Below are 25,097 nucleotides of genomic sequence, written 5' to 3'. Positions count from 1 at the left end.
TTCTTAAAATGACCTTAGATTTGCAGTTTCCAACTCCACTAAAGCTTTCATATCCTTCTGTGTATTAAAAGATCATTTTTAGTTTACCATAATTATTACAATTACCTTTGTCGCTTCCATAATAATAGAAGACCGTCTTACTGATAGCACACCAACGCTTCTGCCATTCAAAGCCAAGAAAACTGTGGTCTGCAATTAATATAATTTGTGTTATATCACTTTATGTCATTATTGAACACAAATACCTTACCTCTTTTCAAGGGTAAGGTAAGAGGATGGAGGAGACAGGAAAGGCGCTAAGGAAAGGAAACAAAATCTGGATATAAAGAAGAGAAACGGGTGGCACTGAGAAGGAAATTAGAAATAAAAATTGGTGGTAAGAAAACAAATGGGAATTTGAAATCATATAGAGAGAGAAGTCATGTGTAACATTAAATATAAGGAAATAATGAACAACTTCCTAAATATTTCCTAGAGTTATTGCAGCATTAAGTGGGTATTAAAGTGACAATATAAGATTTATTGAATCAAGGTAAATATTGACTGAACCAAAGCAGAGATCAATATTTGCCCTCTTGAAGGAAAATAAATCTTGATGCTCACTGAAACATGAAGTCAACATATGGTACTTTTACATACATTCCTAATGTTTTCTTCAAAAATATTTGAAAGTCTCTGAATTACGGCTGACAGTGGACTTTCACAGCATGATTTTTTTTAGTCAATAAAGAAATAGGATTTTCTTTTAATACTACAGGAGCAATTATGTGCTGCATTTCTTCTGCATAATAATGCTTCAACATTTCAGCTTCTATTCCATTTTATTTATCACTCCTCTATAAAGTTATTTGTGTGTATAACATCAAATAGTGACACAGATCTCCCAGATATAAAATATGCACTAGTTTTCACAAAGATAGTTAGACTTACCTTTTCTGCGTTTTTCCAGGTATCCAGCCTTCAGAACAAACTGAAGATCCTGAGCTGCAATAGGAGGAAACTGATTCCCTGAAAAAAAAATAAATTCTGTAAAATACTGCTTTTCAAGAAAAATGCTATAGTAGCATTAATAAACTTACAGATTTTACATTCTCAATATGCAGGAGCTGCTGGAAAAAATAATTCTAGTAACTGCTATGCCAAATTATTTTAAGTACAAAACCCCTTTAATTATAAATGTCAGAGCTATTGCTGCTGTCCTCTCCACTTTAGTTAGGAAAAATACAACTGTGTAGCAGGCCCCACAAGTCTCAGAAGGAAAAACATGTAATTAAACAAGCTACGGCAACTTAAAAAACATTAGTTTGTGCTTTGAACATGGTCTGTAAAGCAAGTTGGATAATGAAAGCAGTAAGTTTTCAAATGTGCAAACAAAACCAAGTATCACAATTCAACACAATTAAACCAGGAATGTGGTTTTCAATACCAGCTTCATACAGAAACATCTTGAAACAACATACAAGGTGAGGACCCTCTATAACACCATCTACAAAAAAAGAAATCAGATGAAGAAGTGATAAAAGATGATGCCTACTGTTGACAGACATTGCCTAATTTGCAATATGACACAAAAGTACTGCCTATAGGATCTACATCCTGGATAGATAGTGGATAGAGCAAAGAAATTGCACAGAAGTCTATGAAATTGTTCATCTACAGATACTAATTTTGGATTTTGTAGAACATGGCTGCATTTGAAAAATGGTGAGTATGTGCCACTGTATTTTTTCCTTTTTCTCAGCTGCTAATTCATAGCTAGAAGCACGAGACCTACCATTCAACCCTGCCTCAACTTAAAATAGAAATCTAGATGTTAAAAATTGTGTCTTCCATCCAGCATTCTTCCCCTCCTAAAACAACAGAATTATGATTTAAATGGAGCTCCTAGTATTAAGAACAGGAATATGTTAGATATGTCTAATAATTAACATGTATATAAATGTCATACTGTTTACCACAAGCAAAAAAGCAGAACAAAAGCTATCCCTGTGCTGCTGGTTTTTTTAAGTGCATGTGAGCATCACAGTGAAGTTCCTACTACTTATTATCATCAAATATTCATAAGAGTCACTGTAGGTAGGTAGCAAGTTTACAAGGCAGCAATTTTTCATCAAAATATATGTAATCTCATTAAGTTCTACCAATATAAACATACAAAAAAGGACTGATATCAGCAGACAAGCCCTGTGCTAAAAAAAACACTTTAAACTATGCAGTGTGGTCTAAAGATCAATTGTCTGACCTTGAACCAAGAACACTGTCTCTGGAAGGTGATGCCAACTTCCAGGATTTTTAGGCTGTCCCTTAAAACAGAATTTTTTTAATCAATGTCCACAAATGAGTTGGTTTATGGTGGTCTTATTTAAATACAATTGTGAGAGGAAAAAGACAAGAAAAAGAGGTAGGAACGTGCAGAGAATGCTATTTTTTAAAGAATGAAAATAGTCAAAATGAGAACGCATTCCTTAATACAACTGGCTCTTTAGACAACAAAAGATAGAATTTTATATACATTGACATTTCCACTGAATTTTTTTAATTAATATTATTTTTAAAGATTAGGAGTATACTAGCTATTATTTCAGCTTCTATGGAATTCTTACTACTGTGTTAAAAACACAAGAGTTATTGGCTCCATGTACATGCATTATAAAATGATGCAGTTGTCCCCCCTTGCTTGAAAATATGCAATCACTGCACAGTGTTAAATGAGAATTTAACACAAAGACACTCACTGGCTGGTATGTGATAAGTTTAATAGTTAGTTAAAAAGATGATCTAATCATGATACTATGAGTGGGGGAGGTGAAGTGTTTTACAAATATACATAGTGTGCTGCTTTATATTGGTCATTGGGAGGCATCAGTGTGCAACACTTACAGCTTTACCTCATCCAGTAGGACTCATTTTAGAACAGTGCATCCCCACAGATGCGGAAGACGTAAAACCTCATTAAACAAACAAACAAAACCAGTTCACTCTTAAATTTTTTATTGTAAGAATTTCAACCACTATTTGGATCTAATTTTATACATTATTGTTTGTATCAGTTTGGGTTTTGATGAGGAAGCTTGACAAGTGATAATTTAGTGAACAGTCAAATCAAATGGGACATCTAGTCCCAGAGGAACACATACTTTGGGGACTCCTTGATGTTATTCTGCCTGTAGGCAGAAGCTCATCTGAACTGACTACTTCACAGCATCAAAATTCTACTCACAGTTTTGCTACTTCTGCTGAGAGAAGTCAAGATGAATTTGATGATGGCATTTTCTGAAACGACATTTATTTGCATACGGCACTGAAAGCTTGCAAGGAAAAGAACCTCCATGAAAAAAGGCAGTCTTCCACTGTTCTGGTGACACTGCAGGAAGAAGTCCTCCTCCCACCCTCAACCTGCAGAGAAGCCAGTTTCTTTTTCTGTTCCTGAAAGCAACTGAGGCAGTAACTCCATGAAACAAGCAGCAGCTGGTCAGCCCCACTGCCACTCACAATCTGTAAGTAGCTGAAGCAAAAACAGATCATGTGCATATTATTATCCTTCTGTCAGAGAAGCCTGGGAACCAAAAAATATGATGGAACTTTAGTGGAAGGGCAGGAGAAACAGACCCAATTGTAATATCCCAAGACACATACAGCTGTACATGAAAGAAAAAGCATAAATCTGGTTAAATTCCTTCTTTCATTGCCCTGTACCTCCAGAAGGAAAGGGAGGGAGAATAAGTAGTATGAAAAGTATAAAGGAAAGAGAAAGAACCACCTCCTCTCAGATTCTCATTAACCGCAGGTGTTGTGCATATGCGGCAGGAAGAAGGCACAAACAGATATACTCTTGCCCCTGTAATGCAACAAAAACAATGAGGGGAAGAAACAAGAGAGAATGACATCTTCCTTACAGCTACTGCCTAGAGTCAGCACAGAAGACTCCTAAACTGTGTCACCTTTCTACTTTTCTTCCATTTTTTTTTTAATTGCTTTACTCTCTTGCCCACATCTCAAACAGGATTTAGAGCGAACTGTAATCCCTAGATGTGGGAACTCCCAACTGAAAGTTTGGAATTTGCATACCAGGTTGTTTTTTGCAGTTGCTTTCAATCAAAATGTTGCTTCCCCATTCATTTGAAATAAATCAGGCTTGGCACAAATATCCTAAAAAAAAAAAAAGTATCACTAAAGCCGCACTTTATTATAGTAAAGCAGCATTTGTTTACATTACACTAGCAGCGGAGATGAGAGACTCATTAATTGACTACTGCACAGGACTTCTAAATAAGACAGCTCCTTCTACAATGAAACTATTTAACACAGAGAAAGACTGCCAAGAAAGAAGGCATTACTATTTTTTTTAATAAAGAACTGCGAAGCAAATTAAACAACTTGCTTCAAATCACATATTCCTTTACAGTTTAGAGCTCTGAATTCCCAAATATTATAGTCTCACACATGCCCCAGGATGTCTTCAGGACATGGAAAATTTTTCCCTTCCTTCATGGATGCAGGTGAAATGGCCTGAATTTCAGCTTCCTCTAATTTCACTGGAGATTGTCCACTATAAGAAATGAAACGTAGATATGCAAGGAGCTTGCATCCTAGGGAGGCAAGATAGCCTACTGGTATCAACTTTCTTGGGTGTCTCAGTGTTTGTTGCTCAGATACTTATGGTCAAGCTGACTACCAGATCAGAGCAAAATTTCTCTCCCAAAATCAGGCCAGCACAGACCACTATATCTTCCTACCTACTTCCTACCCCTGTATGGTCCGTTTCCAGATATGTCTCAAGGATTTAGAAATAAAGATGTTAAAAAGGCCCATAGTCTTCCCTGGTTTCTCCTTTGGTACACTGTAGTTTCCAAAGCCAATTTTAAATACCAAAGAGTAAAGTGGCACTGTGAGTCAAGAAGTGCTCTGTGGCTTGCAGCTGTGTGAGTTTACAGGTGGAGAAACATTCAACAGTTGCTCCTGTGTACCCTTCCAGACCTAATTTCTGCTGTATCATTGCCCTGACAGCGGTGGGCAAGCACAGAGTTAAGGATACAAAAAAAGCCTCCTTTCCATTCCCGAGTTTCTACCTCACAAATGTCTCAAACCTTATTCTTTTGATGTGAAAATCAGATCAATACTATCCAATATTTGGGGAGATTATTATCTTGTATCCCTAATACACAGTATAAAATGAGGGAGGTCCATCTGCTTAAAGTTAAAGGTTTTCCTTCTTTCTTGACCACCCACTCACAGATGAATCTCCCAGAATAATTTCTCTTCTTATCCTCATGGGAATTACTCCAATGTACTCCAAACTAAAATCTGCAAGTTATGCTCCACGTGCATATTCCCAGACTGATGTGTACAAAGGCCATCAAAGACCAGATCAAAATATTTATGAGGCCTAGACCTTCAAGTTTTAGAGAAAAGTAAATTACACATATAATGCACCAGGCTCTTCCTCTTGGTTCTAGGCACTCTTGTGCCAAGTGAGCAGCTGGCAGTTATTATAATGCTATTGCTGCCAGGCTAAAAATTCCTCTGGTGAAAAGAAAATTAAATGCTCTCACTCAAGCATAAAGCCAGCTTTTCTACCAGTCATGCTTTGACTTCAGAAAAACATGAACATTATTAACATAGGCGTATTAATGTACAGGTTCCACTGTACGAATCCCTCAAATCCAGTGCATCTTGTGACTTCAGAAGGACCTCAGACTACAGCTTATGGCATGGCTACAATTTTTGCAACTTGGTCATCAGACAGTCAGAAGCTTGAATGATGCAATTTTGCACTACTGCAATAGTGAATTTGGCCCATTACTTAAAAACCATTTCATCAGTGTCACTTCACATGATAAAGCATTAAATTCAATTATTATGCATGGCATTTTGATTTTTGGAGGACCCAAACATGTTAAAATTTCATTCTGTATACAAAATAAATAAAATAAAACCAGCTTGTATTATTTTGCACTGTATACCAATAGGAATATTTTTTATTTCTTCAGTGTGGGCTAAGGGATACATAAAGCAAGAAATAATTAGAGGTCAATGCATTCTAAAGAGGTGTTTAGCATGCTTATGGGAAGTTAAACAGGCAAAGTGGAGATAAGTGTCATTCAGTAACAGCCAAGTGGTTGATTACAGCTTACTTTCCTAGTAGAAGACTATAGGTTTAACTATTATAATGGTAAAGACTTCTTCCTCAAATAAGAATAACTCACTGTTCTTCAGTCCTTGTAAAAGAAAACTGCCAGGATAAAATACATTAATTTGATTATATGGAGAAAACGGTGATTGCTATTTCTTTATCTTCCTTTAACTCAAGAAAAAGAAAAAAAATTGCTATTATTGAAAATTATTTTTCCAGCTTCCTTTTTACTGCACTGAAGACCCATTTATACAAAAGGAGAAACTGAAATCCATTCCTGTTTGAATTATTGTTATTAAAAACTTTGACATCAGCTAGAAAACAGAGAGGAAAAATGCTGGCAATATGAAAGTGTATCTTGTAATCTAGTATGAAACTGGATGTTTCTCTAAAAACAAAGAGTTGCTACTCTTAAGTATTGAAATAATATCCTTTAAAATGCAGAAAATAGGGGGGTTGTCCTCAAGCTTAGGGCTTTTATGATATCTCTCAGGCTGCAATTCTAAATTGGCAAAGATTTTCTGAAAATATTTGTGTTAAAGTTGAGCAAAGTAGTAATGATCCTAGCAACACAAAAAGTATTCTCATCTTTTCTTCCTTCCCACCACACTTCTCACACACTTCTCCCAAAATTCTTCATATCTCTCCATTTCATTTTGATCTGGAAATACAGAATTTACCCATTTTAAATAGCTGCTACAGAGGGATTCAATTATCTTTGAATCTGTACATAGCAATACACTGGGGTCACATCTGTTGCACAAGCACTGTGAATCTAGGCTAAAGAGGAGGTGTTTTACTTTCATATGCATACCTTCTCCATACTTTTTTTTTTTTAATTAAAGAGAAGATTAATGTATACTGAGTTTTTAAAAATCCCATTTCCTAGAGTCTTCTGATTAAGGAAAAGTTATCAGTAGGAAGATCACATAAAATCTCATTAGCTTCATTAACTGTCTTGAACACTTTCACAAAGACTACTTCAGTACTTTGCAAATGTAGTAGCCTAATAGCTCTGAATTAGTTTAACATGCAAGATTCAAGAGATAAATGTTAAAGAAAATGCATTTCATTCAGGGGAATAAATATAATGAAAATGTTTAGCTTTTGAAACATTGATTCAAGAAAAGTTAGCATTTTGGTCTTCAAAGTGCTTGTTCCAAAGACTGCCTCGTCTATGAAGTTTTGCTCTGGAGCCATCCCCAGCATTCACCATTGTGTTCTCCAACAGTTTACAATAATTTTTGCAGAATAACTTGCCTTGATATATTCCTCTAAGAAGAGCCAGCGGTGTATTTTATTAAAGAATACTTAAAGCAGTGTCATCTGTTTCTAGTTTTAATTCTTTCTAATTTGGGATATGAAGTATTGGTTACAAACACTAATACCACACCCTCAGAGGCCTAAATGCTGAGTATTTCTTCTTGACTCCTCCCTTGGAAGGATAGTGGTATGAGCATTTCTCCTCCCTTCCTTCCTGTAAGCTCAAGAGAAGGCAGTGGGCCAGGCAGCCTAAAAACCACTGCAACATACTCTTTACAGAAATATTTAGTTCTTTTAAGCAGTTAGCATGCTTGAGATCTGTCTCTTTGCCATTTTCATTTAGCTCCTAATTAAATAACTGTGTATTTAGATATTGCAAATTTTAAAAAATCTTAGATCTATGGCTTCTCAATCCTCATCTGTTTTCTGAGCAGTTTCTTTAGTAGTTGTAACATATTTCATTTCATATAATCATAGAATGTTTTGGGTTGGAAGGGACCTTAAAGATCATCTAGTTCTAACCTCCCCTGCCATGGGCAGGGACACCTTCCACTAGACCAGGTTGCTCAAAGCCCCATCCAACCTGGCCTTGAACACTTCCAGGGATGGGGCATCCACAACTTCTCTGGGCAACCTGTTCCAGTGCCTCACCACCCTTAGAGTGAAGAATTTCTTCCTTATATCTAATCTAAATGTACCCTCTTTCAGTTTAAAACCGTTACCCCTTATCCTACCACTACACTCCCTGACAGAGTCCCTCTCCAGCTTTCTTGTACACCCCCTTTAAGTACTGGAAGGCTGCTATAAGGTCTCCCCGGAGCCTTCTCTTCTCCAGGCTGAACAACCCCAACTCTCTCAGCCTGTCTTCATAAGAGAGGTGCTCCAACCCTCTGATCATCTTTGTGGCCTTCCTCTGGACCCACTCCAACAGGTCCACATCCTTATGTTGCGGGCCCCAGAGCTGAACGCAGTACTCCTGGTGAGGTCTCATGAGAGCGGAGTAGAGGGGCAGAATCACCTCCCTCGACCTGCTGGTCATGCTTCTTTTGATGTAGCCCAGGATATGGTTGGCCTTCTGGACTGCAAACGCACATTGCTGGGTCATGTTGAGCTTCTCGTCAACTGATACCTCCAAGTCCTTCTCCACAGGGCTGCTCTCAATCCACTCATCACCCAGCCTGTATTTGTGCTTGGGACTGCCCCGACCCTCACACTTGGCCTTGTTGAGCATCATGAGGTTCGCACGGGCCCACCTCTCAAGCCTGTCAAGGTCCCTCTGGATGCCATCCCTTCCCTCCAGCATGTCAACTGCATCACACAGCTTGGTGTCATTGGCAAACTTGCTGAGGGTGCACTCAATTCCACTATCCCTGTCACTGACAAAGATGTTTAACAGCGCCAGTCCCAGTACTGACCCCTGAGAAAGCCACTCTTCACTGGTCTCCACTTGAACATCAAGCCATTTTCCACAACTCTTTGAGTGCAACCATCCAGTCAATTCCTTATCTACTGAGTGGTCCATCCATCAAATCCATGTCTCTTATTTAGAGACAAGGATGTTGTGCGGGACAAGTGTCAAATGCTTTGCACAAGTCCAGGTAGTCTTTGACAAAGACTTTTTTTTTAATAAATTATGGGAGTCAGCCAGTCAGAGTCCATTCACCAGCGTACACAGCCTAATGGAATTATCTTGGATCATGCACTCCTCATCCAAACTAACTTTGAATTTATAAACCAATATTGCCGTGGACTTATGCATTCTTTTGTTGGCTTTCAAATCGGTTCTAAAACACTCACTGTTAAATTTTGCACAGCACCTTAATGTACAGAGGAATTCATGGCTTTCACCCCTTGATCCAGATTTGACTTTCACATAGGTAATTATTAAAATTTCACAAATGACACCCACGGCACATGGCGAAAAAAAAAAGTAATGTTTTCTGCCGCGAGCAGGCATTATCCCCCAGGGTTATAAAAGGGGCCACTGCACGCTTCACAGGAACAGCCTTCCTGCTTCTGCTGTTCCTCAAAGATTCTGAGGTAAGAAGACAAAAGACAAGTCTTTACAGCAGTAAAGAAAAAGTCTCTTGTACAAGGTCTCCCACTCATGCCACTGTAATATATAAGGCATAGAAATGTAAAAGTTTTGCTTAAATACCTCCAAGGATCATTAAAGTTTAATCAGTCATTCCAGTGTGAGACAGAAAGGTCTCAATCACCCAGAGGTTCACACTACAGCTTACAGAAAAGTGTATCAGTTGTAGAGATTGACAATACAAATTTTGCCTATGCAACAAGAAGCTCAGCTTCCTATTTTGTTATGAGAAATAAAGTATGCAGGAAAACACATAGATAAAAACAATGCCTCTGCATTGCAGATAGAAGCAAGTCAAAATAGACCATCATGGATCAATTAGAGGTACTGCAAATTCTCATGATGTAGGCAAGCTGAAATTTCCCAGCATCGTCTCACAGACAAGCACACACATCCAATTTTGATTAGAAACCGTAAGTACAAATTCAGAATATCTACACGATAGCTGAACCACAGAAGGTGCTGTTAGCTAATCAAAGAAAATTAAAAGGCCAGGAATAAAGAGTCTACAGCTGGAATATGACCAGCATGATGTCAAAGTGCATATGGATAGCATCTTTAACCACATCATGTTTCCTGTATTCCCAGATGACTGATAGGAAGAAAGTCCTACAGGTTTATCAAACAGCAAGTTAAAAGCTAGCATTTAATATGTCCAGGTGAAAAAAACAATTTTCAACTTAACATCTAAAACATCTGGAAAAGGTAATACTACAATACAATTGTACACTGCAGTTTACTACTATTTTTAAATAGCCACCTGGTAAGCATAAGAATCACTTGGAAATAAGCACATATCACAACACCTGAAGAAAAACTTAGGGTAATCAGAACTAGAAGTCTCCTATTACTTTTCTGATTTTGTCATAATGTTTTTAATTTGTACTTTTGAAAGGTCCAAAATTTCATCTTTGGGCAACTGGCACATTTCGTTCAGCAAATAAGCCTAAACTGAGACTATGCAATGACAACTATTTAACTGAACATGAGAGGGATTTAATATGTTTTGGCAGAAAAACTGCCAAGTGTCATTTCTTACAAAGCTAAACAATGAACTTTCAAATTATATTTAAAAATTAGTAGTACATATTCTTTTAGTTTCAGCTTCCTAGTAATCCAAGTATTTATCACTCAACAATGTTTTGACAGATCAAAGAGTGCTTAAATGACATGAACTCTGTGACTCTTACCCAAATTTTGGTAATACCATGCAAGCTAGATTCTTCACAAATCACACATCCATTAAAGAAAAAGCATATAAATTTTCTTCCTCTTAATTTTATCATTTCCCAAATTTTTTGCCCCATATCCTCTCCTAAGTAAGCTCTATTGTGTATACATCCTTTCCTAAATTGTTCTGTTTCTAGTTCCAGAAGCTAGTTTAAGCCCCCTTTAAAAAAAAAAAAAAAAAACAAACACACACCACCACAATACAGTTTGAGAAGTGCTAAATTTAGCTGAGCAGGAAAATCATCCAACATGAATTTCAATCTGATAGGGATATTTGAGCAGGGGAACATTTTAACTACTGCTCTCATCCGAAGCATAACACACTGGAAATACAGTGACCAACACCAAAGAAATCCAGGGAAACAAGGAAATTATCCCACAAAACAACAACAAAAAACCCCAGTGTAAATTGTATGATGTCTTATATATGGAAATAACTTATGCCAAGTGGCAGCCCTCTTGGATTAGCTGTGTAGTCTGCAAAGTTCCAACTGTTCTGACTCCTGGCCAAAGGCTTGGCCTGCTAAGCTTCTGAAAGGAAACATACGTACACACTTAGAGCATTTTAAATGCTCCAACAGCTCATATCCTTGATCAAAAAAGTTTTAACATTACTGGTTGGAGCTGAAAAATCTTTCATCTGTATGAAGGAAGAGATTAGAATTCCTACAGTCAGCTAAAAAGACTCACATCTTTAAAAGTGGCACTTGCAGATTTCAATGAAGAGGTCCACGAAAGCTACAGTTTTCATTTTCTACATTTTATGTACTCCTGCAAATACAAAATGGCTTGAATGTTCTGCCTCATTGCCTCATTTTTGATACATTTCTTCTACTACTGATAATTTAAGTAAAAAGCTACTCTCAGTGATCAGTGAACTATCACACTCAAAGCTCCTCTGCATTCAAAAGCTAATTTGGATTAAAGATGGAGGTATGACTTTACACTGCAGTCTGCATGTAAAGACAAGCCTTTTTAAAATAAAAACAAAAGAAAAGAAAAAAAATCTCACAAGAGAGAAGACATCAGACCAACTGCTCCAATTCTCCCATAAGCCCCATTTTGTTACATCTAGTCACTCAAAATGTCCACTTTAATTTTCAATGGCTTTTCTAAGTGATACCAAGCTATAGAACGTACTTCCTTTTTCACACATGACTTATCGTTCTCAGATGACTATGCAGTTCTTACTGGTTTTAGTATCAAGTAGGAATATTTGCGATAATTTTTTTTATTTGCAGTTAGCAACAATTATTTTTATTTGGATACCATCTACAGGGACTGAAATCCAACAGTGAAAGAGGATCACTTCTATTGACTTGCTAAATGCCAGCTTGTCTTTTCCTATGGTAAACGCATACAGGTTTCCATATCTTCAGCATCTACCATGGGAAATCCCAAAGTGTTGAGGGATTGGAAGTTCACAAACTAGAGTTACCATCGTATTCTGCAACAGGGGTCGCAACTTGGGGAAAGAGAATCAAGAGAAGAGCTGTGATTGAGTTTTGTGATATCCGTATAAGAGGAGAAAGACAGACGACACATTGAGAGAAATGGGCATTTTTTAAAACTTAAGACTTTTACAATGAGGAAGTAGATGAATAAATGTCAGAGGGGTTTTTTCCAAACTCATTGAACTCTCATCTTCTGTCCCTTGATTCTCACGCCGCACCTGAATTTTCCTTAAGCCCACCTCAGCACATAAATCTAAATTAAGGATTAGAAAGACAAACTGCCTAGTGAATACACCACTATTGAAACTTAAACCAGTTGTAACATTAAAGGTGTATGAATTAACTGAACCTGCTAACAGACTAGTGTTGCTTGGTCTGTGGTCAGTATTTAGTGATAATATTGTGGTCTGTGGACATAAGTGGGACAGGATTTGTAAGCAACATAATAATCTTTATCAGATAACTAGTAGCACTGGAAAAAAGCCAGACAAGCCTTTAGACAGGCAAAAGAGCCTGTCATTTACACAAAGATTCCTTGGTGATTTTCACTTACAGCAACTGGTTAACACACATACACTCCTCTACAAACCTGGCTTAATGAAACTACTGAACACACACAGTATCACTCAAAAGCTGCGCTAAAACCAAAGAATTCAAACCTGCAAGCATTTTTTTGAAAAATCATACACAGTATTTTCTTCTAATTTAAAATGTGTTGATTCAGTTCTCTTTAAAAGTGCACAAAAATAATAATTGTGTTAAAGCTATAAACTGGTATTGCCAAATTTCAACAAAGCAAATTTTAAAGTTGATCTATGAACACCAAAAAAAGAAAATGCGACAATGGAAATGCTGACACAACCTTAACTATGACAATGCTAACGGTGCTGCTATAATAAATCTGTCAGTTTCTGTAATGCCTATGACAATCCATTAATATGAATGATGTACACTTCACGTAGCATACTACATAGCAACTGCACAGGTTATATCTTCTTCATTCTGAGTAACAAATCAGTAATCAATATTTGTAAAAGCAGACTAATCCTTTGTAAAATCACTGGTTTAGTGATTGAAGAGTTTGCTCAATTTACACAGTTAATCCCTCTTCATCTGCTTGAGCCCTCTATTTATTCCAACCCCTTACAGTGGTAGCTACAGCAGATTAATACATCCCTCCATGCTAAACATGTCTTGACAATTGACCCAGCATATTGCTGTCAGGATAATATTTACAAACACTGAGCTTTTCTTACCAAGCCTGAAGGCAACATTTATGAATCAAAAGTTTACAAACAGTCTCAGAAAGATCCCCTCACGCATATTATCACTTTTCCATTTGATTATTTCTTGAAGGCAGCATCTACTGTCATATTTTATCATCCCAAAAGGTACCCTCCTGACTTTTTTTTAACAAGGTTAAAAATTGTTATAATGAAGTCACACAAAGATTTTTTTTGAGCAAGAAATTTCTATAGAAACAGGAAAAATAGCAAAGAATGTGTTGTAGCATATTAAGTGAAAAAATGAGATGGCCATCTGCATAAATACAAGTAACTTAGCATCCTTTATTCAAAGAAATGAGCTGAAGCAGTAGCACTAAACTAAGATTACACAAAAAGAAAAAAGGTCACCATGAAGTCTATAGTGAGAAAGGAAAAAACAATAATGTTTAATTACAACAGACAAAAATATTTAGTTACATCTACATACACTTCTGTAGCTCTGCACTGAATTTTACAATGAAGATTGGTATGGCCCTTCAAGATTTTTCTCCACTTTGAGATTTCTACCCCTACAATAGGCAAATATTAATCAAAGCATAATTTTCTAAACAACTGAGAAGAATTAATGTAGATAGTACTCTTAGCTACACACTAGATTCATACTAACCTTTCAGATCTATGACGCTATTTGTGCTTAATTTGCCATTGTATACAACAGCAAAAGTTAGATTATGCAACTAAACTGACAACTTAAAGGAGCAAATCTGAAAATATTTTTAAAGGTACAAATCTAAGAACTCATGTTTAAGGACAAATGAAGTAGAAACCCTTAAAAAGTTAATTTGCATGATCGATCATGTCATAGTTCTTATGGTTCTTGGTAACTTATTTCAGAGACGCATGATACCGTATTATCTGCGCAGGGCATAACAACTTTAATGTCCATGCAGAATTAAATCTCAGAGTTAGAATAGCACAACTGCTTAATTCTTAATTTTCATAACAGCAGTTTTTGATCTATGGAAAGACAGCATTAAAAAATGCTAAGCAGACCAAGGTGAAGGCTTGTTTGTTTAAAAAACAAGCATTAAGAGAGAAATCAGAGAAACTGATGCTCAGAACAGAAACTGAAACATGCTGGTTTGACCGCTATGTTAATTACTAGGGTACACAGCCTAAATTATCCAGCTGGCTCTAGAGATGCAACCTAGATTCAGGAATGCACTTAAACACAACTGGCAGAGCACAGAACACTGACTTAGTCATCAGGTATAATCACAGCATACATCACAAACTTGATGTGCTTGATTTATAATTTGAAATAGATCCACAGAAAAAAAAAAACCTATAGTAGAACTAACTTGAAAGGGCAATAATGAACTTCAACACTGAAGGCCATTAAAGCAGTGACCAACAGAAGGATTTAGATTACCAAAACAGAATCTTGTTAAGCAGATGGATAACCCAAAAATCAGCACAGATTTGTTTTGTTTGTTTCACTGTTGAGATCTTGTCAGTCTTAAAAACCAAAACCCATGACTGAAGACAGGTCTCACAATACGGAACAACCTAAAGTTTATAATTTGGTATTTAAACACAGAAAGGTGTCACTGTTGACCAATGCCATTTGAAGAGTGAAAGAGGTGAGCTGCAGCACAAAACAAGTCAGCACATTTCAAGAAGAAAAACGGGCTGGGGGGAAGACACACCAATCTTCTGACTCACTCTCTTCCACCTTAAGAAGCAATTAGCCTTCTAAAAATCATGGACTTCACTAACCACCTGAAGCTAGCTGTGGTGACACAGACTTGGGGGCAAATACTGAACTTCACATCTGTGTCATTTGTGGTGTCCTTTTCAGGTTGAGTAGAAGAAGAAAAGATGTAGGGCACAGTTGTCCTGACAACACAGTACAGTGCAGTACATAAAACCTTCTCTCTGCAAGCTCTGGAAGAGTTTTAGCCAATCAGAAACTCAAATTCAGAGTACAAATAATTTTTCTGAAATAAAATTCTAGATCTTCCCTTAAGTCATCAAAAAGGGATGAAACCTGAATCTTACCGGTTAAAAAGCATACTAGAATTTAAGCCTATTAGGAAAAAACATGTTTTGTAGGTATGTGAAGGATTATAAATTACATAGGGGCTCAGATTTATTAATCTTTCTTCTGTTATTCAGATATTCATAAATCGAAGCTCACTGAGCTGGAAGCTGTTGCATAAAATATTTTTTTTAAAAGACTTCTGTAATACAGACTACAATCTGGCTTAGGAATTTTAAACCTCTGGCAAACTGTCACAGGGGACTTCAGCAAAGCAATAATGTTACAGCTCGAATGTAACTTCAATATTTAGTTGGATTATGGAAAGAGTGTCTAGTCATCTCTAATTTGCAATACCCCAAGCAATTGATGAAAAGAGCAAGCATGACAAAGACACCTATTGCAACTGCTGAGAACATGATGAGTATCCTAGATATTAGCTATACGATCAAATGAGAGGGTTTCACTTTACCCTACTGACAATTTTACTAGCTGACTGGTTGAAAAAGCCCAACTGTACTCAGTCTTGACTGACCAGTGGGTGGAGGTTGAAACCACCCCTCAAGAGAGTTTTCTTGAAAGCTTCCAGCAACATGGCTAAAACCCACAGAGTTTATTTAGCTGCCCATTATGACTTTTTAAAAAGTGTTACGTGGTACTTCAGAGTGCTCAGTCTTCCAAGATTTAATCTGATATCCTACTCTGCTCTTAGGCATTCTCCATTCAGTTTTAGCAACTAGCAGCAGAGGCTGCTAATTTGGTGTCTAAATGACAAAAGTGCCAGAAAGAACAAACGAGTAAACAAATGCTACCAAGAAAGTCTGCAGCTGCAGCAAAATCCTACAATATATTAGACTTCCGTGAACTTTGTCCCACTGCCATTCAGTGAAATTCAGTCAGGAAAATGCCTGGGGAGCCAGACTAACAGTTGGCACTACCAGTGAAAGACAAAGCAAGGCCAGACTTCTGATCTGCAGCACCCCAAGGTGCCAACCAATGGCACATCGCTTTTGCTTCCAAATCCCTGGTAAAGGGCTGACTGAATATCCAGATAGCCAACGAGTTGCAAGTCTCAGCCAAGCAGCCACTGCTTGTGCTTAATGCCAGGCTGCAAAAATGGGAGAAGAAGGAAACCAGCTGGAGTAATCAGACTGCAGGTGGTGGAGCAATGGCAAGACAGACAGGCCAGAATGCTGAAATCCTAAGGCAATTTCTGTGAAAGCAGCAACAGTCACAAAATATTGCCTAAGGTGCCTGTTAACCCTTTAATGCACATTGATCCTGTGGACTCCTCCATTACCCCATAGCTGCAACGCTGGCCGTTGCAGAATAAAAACTAAGACATTATAGGGTTATAATTGGTTTAACAAGACCTTTTCAGCAGCTGACAGGCAATTAAGTCTTCAGTTTAGCTCTAAAATATTTACTCTGACTCTCTAACTGCATATAAAGACATATCTCTGAGCACATCACAATTCCAGTCACAACTAGTAATGCCTCCTTTAGGACTTGTAAGCAACTTTCATACAGGTAATGTAGAAGATGCATGGATTATTTTAGGTTTTCCATATGACTAAAGACATTATCAAAAATGTTTCAAGCAATATGCATTTTCCCCGAGAATGCTGTAGCGTGGTGTACTTTTACCTACCTTTTGAAGCACAGCTTTATAAATTTTATATATTTTAACTAGTCAACGTAATCAAATTCCCCTTATTCAGTATGTCATTTCAACAGCATAAAAGATACAGAAACTACTTTGCTTTTAGATATCCCAACGGAAATAAACATGCATATATGATGACTAATCCATTATATGTTCTCTGCACAGGTTCCTATCATGCAGAAATAGGAGTGAAAAGATGTACTTCAAGGAAAATTTTGTGTTGAGAATGATCAGTTGATTAGGTACAGGGCAAAAAAAAATATACACAGAGGTTGTCAACACTACTGTCATGTACAGAAAGGAAAATTAAGAGTCATTTGTTATTCTCAGTTGGAGAGGTCACTAATGTTATCTTGCACATGATGATTTGATGCACTACATATGATTAATGCTTGTTTAAAGGACACTGCCAAGGTCTCTAGGTCAGACTATGACCTTCCATTTTTTTTCAACTATCCATAAGGAGAATATTAATAATTCTGTAAGTGCTTTCCTCCCTCTTGAAAATATTTTAATAATATCTGCTACTATTAAAGGAGTCCCAACAGTACAATGTGGCAAAATAGCAAGAAAAAAAAAAAATCCAGCAAGGAAGCAAATGCTTCAGAATCATATTTGTATTGTATTATTTTAAATGGTTGGTCCAGTTGAGACTATCACATTCTAACACTTACCATTCTAACTGCACAGGTTTTCACAACCTCACGTATACACATATGTTAATGCTTTGGGATAAAATTGCATATGCTTGGACTCAAAGTTCTTCCTCCAAGTCACTTTAAGATGTTTCAAAATTTTAAAGACAAATGCAAAGTTAATGTATTTGCTTTCTTCTACAGAACTGAAAAGCAAAGTTCTCAAAACTCACTAAGATGTTGCATTTTTACACAATGTGTACAAATTATATTCCTTAATGTGTTCTTACATGTCTGGCTAGAGCTTTAGTTCTCTTTACCTCCAATACAGATTAGGGATTTTAAGTCCTTCAGTTTATGGAGAGAAATAATCTATTTTTGTCATGTAATTTTTCTTATATTTTTAAACAATTTTAAAATCTAAGTTGAGGCATTAGAAAATACACAGTAAAAGTGTTATTAAAAAAAAAAAAAAAAAAAAAGGAAGGGCCAAACTCCTGTGACTGCCTAGCTATTCACGGATCTTTAGGAACTGAACTGTCTGGACCATACTTGGAAATCTCAAGTTTATATCAATATAAAGGCATATAACTTTCTGTCCATGGATATAGGAATGGCTATTTATTATCTAGGCTAAGATTACCTTCAAATGAGAAATAAGCACTACCATTTTTTTCTTTTTTTTTTTCTAAACACAAAACATTCTTAGTAATAATATTAGATTTGTTTTTCAAAACCTTGAGAGGACTGCAAACTTTCTTTTGAAAATAATTTTTTCCCCATAACTTTCCAGCAGCTCTGAGAGGAAGAGACTTTTATATATCATCATTACATGGCATTTGCTTCAGATTTAAAAATGTAATTCTGTGGTTATATTTTTCCCCTTATGGCTGTACTTCCAAATGTTTAATAACAGACTGATTTCTATATTGGCCATGTATTCTTCTGCTTTTCCACAGGGTAGCAGTGTGCTTCAGAACAAGGCCACCACTGTGGGAATATGAATGAGTACACAAAATCCCTGCAGAAAGCAGCTGTTCCCTCTTGTACATATGCAAATGTAAGAATGCTAAATAATGAGGGCAGCTTTATTTCACAAAGGCAGAGAACAACAGAGCCAAAGTGGACTACAACAAAGTTTTTGTAGGAAGCAGTGAACTGAAGTCTACAAAAAAGAATATGAATACTTCTTAATATTCTCAGTCGTGAGAATCATGCTTCTGAGGAAAATAATGATTAATTTTTGGAAAATTAATCCTCAAAATAATTTTTAAAACCCTAAAGACAAAGACATAGATGCATCTTTAAGACACTGAGTTTATTAAAAAAAAATTATCATGTAATTAAGACAGAAGTCTGGACATTTTTCTCCCCCCAATACTATCAGTCTTACATATGACCTTGGACAAGTCATTGAATCTAACTCAGTTTTCTTGTCCATAAAATGGAGATAATACCTCTGCCCAGGGCTACTGGGAAGTTAAATTCATCGTCCATAAACGTCATTTGAAATAGCAAGGTGAAAGGGCTTTATCAGTGTTACGTACTGCTGCATTTTTCATTGCTTTTAATAAGCCTAATGAAACCATGTAAATTTTGAATGACAACATTAAGCAGATTTTCAGGCCAGCTCTTGCTAGAAGTAAAAGGCATTACAGATTTCTTGAGATGACCCCGATTTGAGCTCTGACAACTAATGGCTGAGTCAGAACATTGCTATGTGAAGTACTGTGAAGAGTCTTCCAGATGTCAGTTGTTCTAACAGGGGACCGTTTATTCAATACTGGAGAGAGCAGTTGCATCAGTGACAGAGTAGGAAGAAGAAATGCTCAAAAGAAGAAATGGTTCACATTTGCTTGTTGGTTAAGCAACAAGCAACACTAAAATCTTTCCAAAGCTTGTGACTGGCATTCACTAGTGAAGTTTAGTACAAACCATGCTTCTCATACCAGCAAGTGCACAGAAAACAAGAACAACTAATTTCTCAAACCAAAAATATACAAGCCACAGACTAAACTGCACAGTTTTCCATACTGATCAGCTACAATTCCTGATCATAAAAAGCTGCCACCATAACCCCAGGGGGGGGGTTGGTAATAGTACACATGGCTTGAATTCACAATCCATAAAGAAAGTAGTACATCTTTTGCAACATTGAGTGTCACACCTCTATCTCACCTAACTGATACGTGCTTAGGGCCACCACAGCTACTGCTAGCTTTTAACCTGCATAATTCAGCAGCATAAAGTTACACATAAGATGCTGTTTATTTCGTATGCTCTTCCTGACATGCCCTACAAATAAAATGTTACCTATATTTTTAAGAAAAAGAGAGAAATCTAGACAAAATAATTCACCTACTGTCCTCAAGTATCATCTACAGAGAACATCCATGTCACTGAACGAGTTTCAACAAGTTTGTCTAACACAAGACTAAACTTTACAATTTAAAATCTTCTGCATTATTTTTTTAGAGGATTATTCAACAAAGTAACTTTGATATTTTTAGTGGCATTGAGCTTCCTGTTTGTACTCATCTTTAGTAGAGTTGACAAGTCTGATACTTTGGGCAGTGGACTACAATTTTTGCTGTCATCTACCACCTTACTGCTTTTGGTGCTAAGCTATGAGACTTCTGTAAATGTATCAGGCTAAGCTGCCAGAAGCCCTAAACACCCAATCTAATAGCTAATACACTTGCATAAAATCAGCTCTACACCACACATACAATAAGGACATTTTCAGTGCTGTGTCACACTTGCTGCATGTGCCATAAAGTAAACCGAGTACAGGACCTGCCTGTTTGAAGGCCTGCTTTCACGATCAAGTATCCCAACAGACACAGGAACACCAGACTGCTGAAGCATTAAAAACTACAACACAAAAAGCAGACTTTCTTCCCCAAAAGAATGTCTTAAGAACAGCAGAAAATAACAAAAGCATGTGAAAACAAGTGTACTCCCAGACATTTCTGCAGTGGGTTCTCCTAAATATTACGCATATTTTTTTCATATGTTTCCGTGGCTAACTTTCTAAGACAACTAATTCAAAGTTTTCACCCCATCTGGGAATGAAACATGTGGAAGTATTATAACAAGATGCCAAGGAGTCGGGTTTTTTCCCCTCCCTCTTGAGACATTAGAGAATTTCCAATCCCAGAGCAGCAATGAGAACAGCTAGGAACTTGTAGGGCTTTCCTTAGTTCGCCTGACTTCCAGCACCCACTCCTCCTCATTTCCTAACCCTGTTCTAACCTTCAAGGTGGGAAATAGCAGTAAGTTGCAATGGTTGTGAGAGCAGATACAGAGCACAGGAAATGGGCCTCAAGTCCAGGAGCTGGGCCTGGCAGTGCTATAAACCAATATACATTGACTACAGAACGTATCAAGCCTAGCAGGGGTATATGAGAGAACTAGAAAGATCTAGAAAGATCCCTGCCTATCAGAGGTGAAGGAAAGAACATGAAACAAAAGTATGAAATTCAGGAAACTAGTTTCTGCCATAATATTTATGGTATAAATACAGTTTCACAGAAGAACTGTATCTTCCAATCTTAAATCCAAATGGTTAGTGTGTAGCCTTCCAGCCAGGAGACATTTCCTTTTTAAACAACAGCTTCAAGGCCACCAAGCCTGGGACACTCTTGTTAGATCCTGACTTGACCATTTATTGTCCACAACCACACTTGAATATCAATCAATGCCACATCATGAGTGGGCTGTTCAGACTCATTCTCTCATCATTAGTGAGAATCTGAAGTATATTTTTGACAGATATTTCCCCTCATGTGATGGGAGAGCAGATGGAGGGTCTTCTGGACACAGCTGTAGAAAAGATGAATCTCTTTCTACTCAGCTTTAGAGACACTGACAGTTTACTCCCACAATCGCCTAGATTTGCCAGAGATCTCTAAGGAAAATGCAGTAAACTTTTTGCACAGAAGCTGGAAGAAAAATGTGCTTGCAGGAAACCACCTTTCCCACCCCACTTCTTTCTATTCCAGCCATTCCCTTTTCTGACACTAGTGCCTATCCCTGGAAAGACCCTTGCTTCTGCATCAAGTCTTACTCCCTCAGAGCCTTTCCTACGTCCAGTAGTATCATTTTGCAGGCTGCTTCCTGCTTTAAAACTCCCATCATTTCCCCTTCTTCTTTATCTCCTTCTTCTCTGTATTTTTGGTCCCAGCTCCCCAAGATCCTGCTGTATTTAATGGCCTCACCCATTTATGAAGAACTGACCTTCCTGCATTACCCAGATCACACTGTGCATCCACTTTACTCACTGGTACCTCTCCACATCAGGGAGATTCTTAGCCAAGTGAGCTCTTTATTTCTACATATCCCCACTCTCCTGCCACAGTCCTCATAACTGGATGAGCGTGCCACCTCCACTGGGCACAGGTCCTGTTGCCAGCTAGACTCACAGAAATAGAAACCCCAAGCCATCTGCCCAGGAGAGCTGAGGCAAAGGGGTTGCACAGGTGTCAGGGACTGAGCTATAGGACAGGTCAGCTGTTTTGGGGGGAGCCACATCCAGCCCATCAATCAGGAATCGCCTCTCCCCTAGGTTATGACATTCCAGGGAATGTAGTAAATGTGAAGACATTTGTTGGCTTTACCCTCTCCTTTCAGTGCTCTCTTTGATCAGCTTTGAACATCTTATTAGAAATGCAACAGAAAGTACCCTATTACTTTTCTATTTTTAATATCCCTTTCTCTATTGTGTCCCAGTCTTCAGTATTATACTCTACCACAGGTCCAGTCTTCTAGCATTAAAAATTTAAGAAATGCTTTGGTCCCAAAGCATATCAGCAATTAAAAACCTTCTACCCCAGCAGGAGCCAGCATGAGAGGCATTGCATGCCAACCAACTGGAAAAAATATAAATAAGTGAATCAGAAAACAAGGCCTGAGAGAGACCTCAGAGAAGTCTTTTACTTCACATACCTGCTCTTATTCCCAAATCAGGGCTGGATTTACCTAAAGTAAATGTCTGGCACGTGTTTGATAACTGCTTCATGGACAGCACAGCTACCTATGCAGAAGTAGTAAACTAGTGAGTATGGTGTGGGAACCTTATCAGCTACTCTCCTGCAATTCTGAATCAAAACTCAGATATACCTGCACTAGCACTCAAAGCCAGACATACACAAGCTCTGTCCTCAAAAGCCGTAACTCCAAGGCTGTGCACCTAACGTGCCCATGTTCATTGGCCCCACTTCTCAGAACAGCTATTTAGCCCAGGGGTGCTGCTGCGATGATAGCACTCCACTATTTCTCATCTCAAGACTAATATTATAAGCACTGCTATACAAGTAGCTCAGGCACCATGCTGGATTGTACACCCCTGCCTTTTTTATTTGCAGAGTACCTACTGCAACAGGACCCTATTTTTGTTTGCAACCTTTCAGCACTTGAGGAATGACAATGGTAAAAATAAGAAGCAGCGTACGTGACAGAGCTTGTGTCAACAGATGTGGAAACCTCCATGCAGAGCAGAGTCTCCTTTGAACATATATTCTCTTGCCACAGTTATCCTCAAAACCCTTGGGACCAACACTGATACGTATTTCATAACTAAGAGGCCTTCAGACAGCTATAACCAACTTCCACGTTTATTTATTCTAATATCATCTGCTGCATTCATAGCATATATTTTATCAGCATGCCTCTATGAAACAGTCCACCGCACAAAAGCATGGCTGAAACACAGAGCAAAAGCCATTGCAATAAATGTAATTAGTACTGTAGCAATACCATATGCACTAACTGTACTTCACTATGAAAGCTTACACTGATCGCTGCAACATAAAAATGTCCATTAAAATAATGTTAATTGTATTTATTAGTACTGTATTTCATAAGAGGTTAACTACAGCTGTTGCCTATGCTCTGTTAACACAGAAACAGGATATATCCAATTTTACAGAAATTCTCACCATTCAGCACTGCCCAAATCAAAGGAAGAAGTTTAAAAACAAAATTTCAGTCCATTTAAGATGCGTGCACTCATAGTAGCCAACATATCCCCCAAATGGAAGAGCAGATAAAAGTTCGATGCATGAAAATCATTACAATTTTTTTCATCTACTGTCTCCCAAGACGAGCGATTTTCAATTGCAAAGTAATTTTTTTAAAATCATTTTCTTTACTGAATACTTGGTGTTAAATTTAGATCAATATAGACTAATACATACACTTCAAATTGAAAATACAGGGCAGACTTCCACAGTTGCAGCTCTCAAATGCACATACCTAACTCACTCTGAACTGTTTATTAGCAAGATGGCAGATAATGACACAACTATTTCCCTAGCAAATTAAGGGACACACTGCCAGTATTTTCTAATGAAACCTTAACTAAATTCATTTAAGTCTTGAAAGACCTGTTCTATTTTAAAGTACATTTGGATTAAACATGAGGTCAATATATAATTTCCTATGAGTTTTGGAATCATAAATGTAAAGCTTCATCCAGCAGTCTGTTTTACATATGTATACTGTTCTTTCATTCCAGGAACCTGCAGAAGACTGCAGAACCTGAAAAACTTTGCTATTACTTTTAAAAGGTGAATAATCACACTAAGCATGACAAGATGATTACAGTGCTAGCCACGGAATCTGATTTATGTTTTAAAAGATCAGTTTAAATCATCAGAACCTGCATTTGGTTTTATTGCAGATTCATCATATTGAAAGCTTTTTGAAAAAAACAAAAAAAATAGTTTTGTTTTAATGTTAAGAAGGGTCAGACTAATAGACAAATTATTTTAGTGCCTTAGTGCACCAAACACCTGTGTGCAGCTTTCAATTAAATGGCTGAATTATAGATAGTTTTAGTTTTGAAAAGGCAAAGCAGTTTAATATAAAGATGTAGATGACTTGACAGACATACCTAGCACAATGATACTTGTGCTTATGGAAACAGAGAGAGGTTAACATTGCCATTACACAAAAGGTGGACCCAAACTGCAGATTCCTGAACATCTCAGCAGTTCCCAACATCTTCCCAATATACCGACACAAATGACATTTCATGCAACTACACCATAGAGTTTTGGCAATGAAGTCAATTTCTATCCTGATGTGTTAATCACATCAATTATGCTGTGATTCTATGCCACTATTCAAAGAGGACCTGGGATAATGCATATTTATTTGCCAGAGACAAAAGCCAAATAAATTAGAAGTTTAAAAGCAAGTAATTACAGATTTAGGTATTAATCTTCAATTAATACTTCAGTATCATCTTAACAGCAAGTGAACAACTTCCATTAGCATCAGCAGAAGTTAAAACTGGGCAAGGACAGAACATTCTCCTTAAGTCTTCATCATTCTCTGACTTGGGCAGGTT

At 37.4% G+C, this 25,097-nt stretch overlaps 1 protein-coding gene across 3 annotated transcripts in view; it reads right to left on the bottom strand.

Moving 5' to 3' along the window:
- Nucleotides 1–25,097, bottom strand: part of SKAP2 (src kinase associated phosphoprotein 2) — a 123,035-nt gene that overhangs the window by 50,044 nt on the left and 47,894 nt on the right. For all 3 annotated transcript variants that reach the window (XM_052799558.1, XM_052799576.1, XM_052799568.1), the window contains 2 exons: nucleotides 931–1,008; nucleotides 106–189 (listed from right to left, as the gene is read on the bottom strand). In XM_052799558.1, the coding sequence (XP_052655518.1) occupies nucleotides 106–189; nucleotides 931–1,008 (162 nt within the window). The remainder of the gene's footprint in view (nucleotides 1–105; nucleotides 190–930; nucleotides 1,009–25,097) is intronic.

Source organism: Harpia harpyja, chromosome 1 (genome assembly GCF_026419915.1).
Source record: "Harpia harpyja isolate bHarHar1 chromosome 1, bHarHar1 primary haplotype, whole genome shotgun sequence".
In the NCBI taxonomy this organism is placed as follows: Eukaryota; Metazoa; Chordata; class Aves; order Accipitriformes; family Accipitridae; genus Harpia; species Harpia harpyja.
This window is presented reverse-complemented; position numbering and strand designations above follow the sequence as displayed.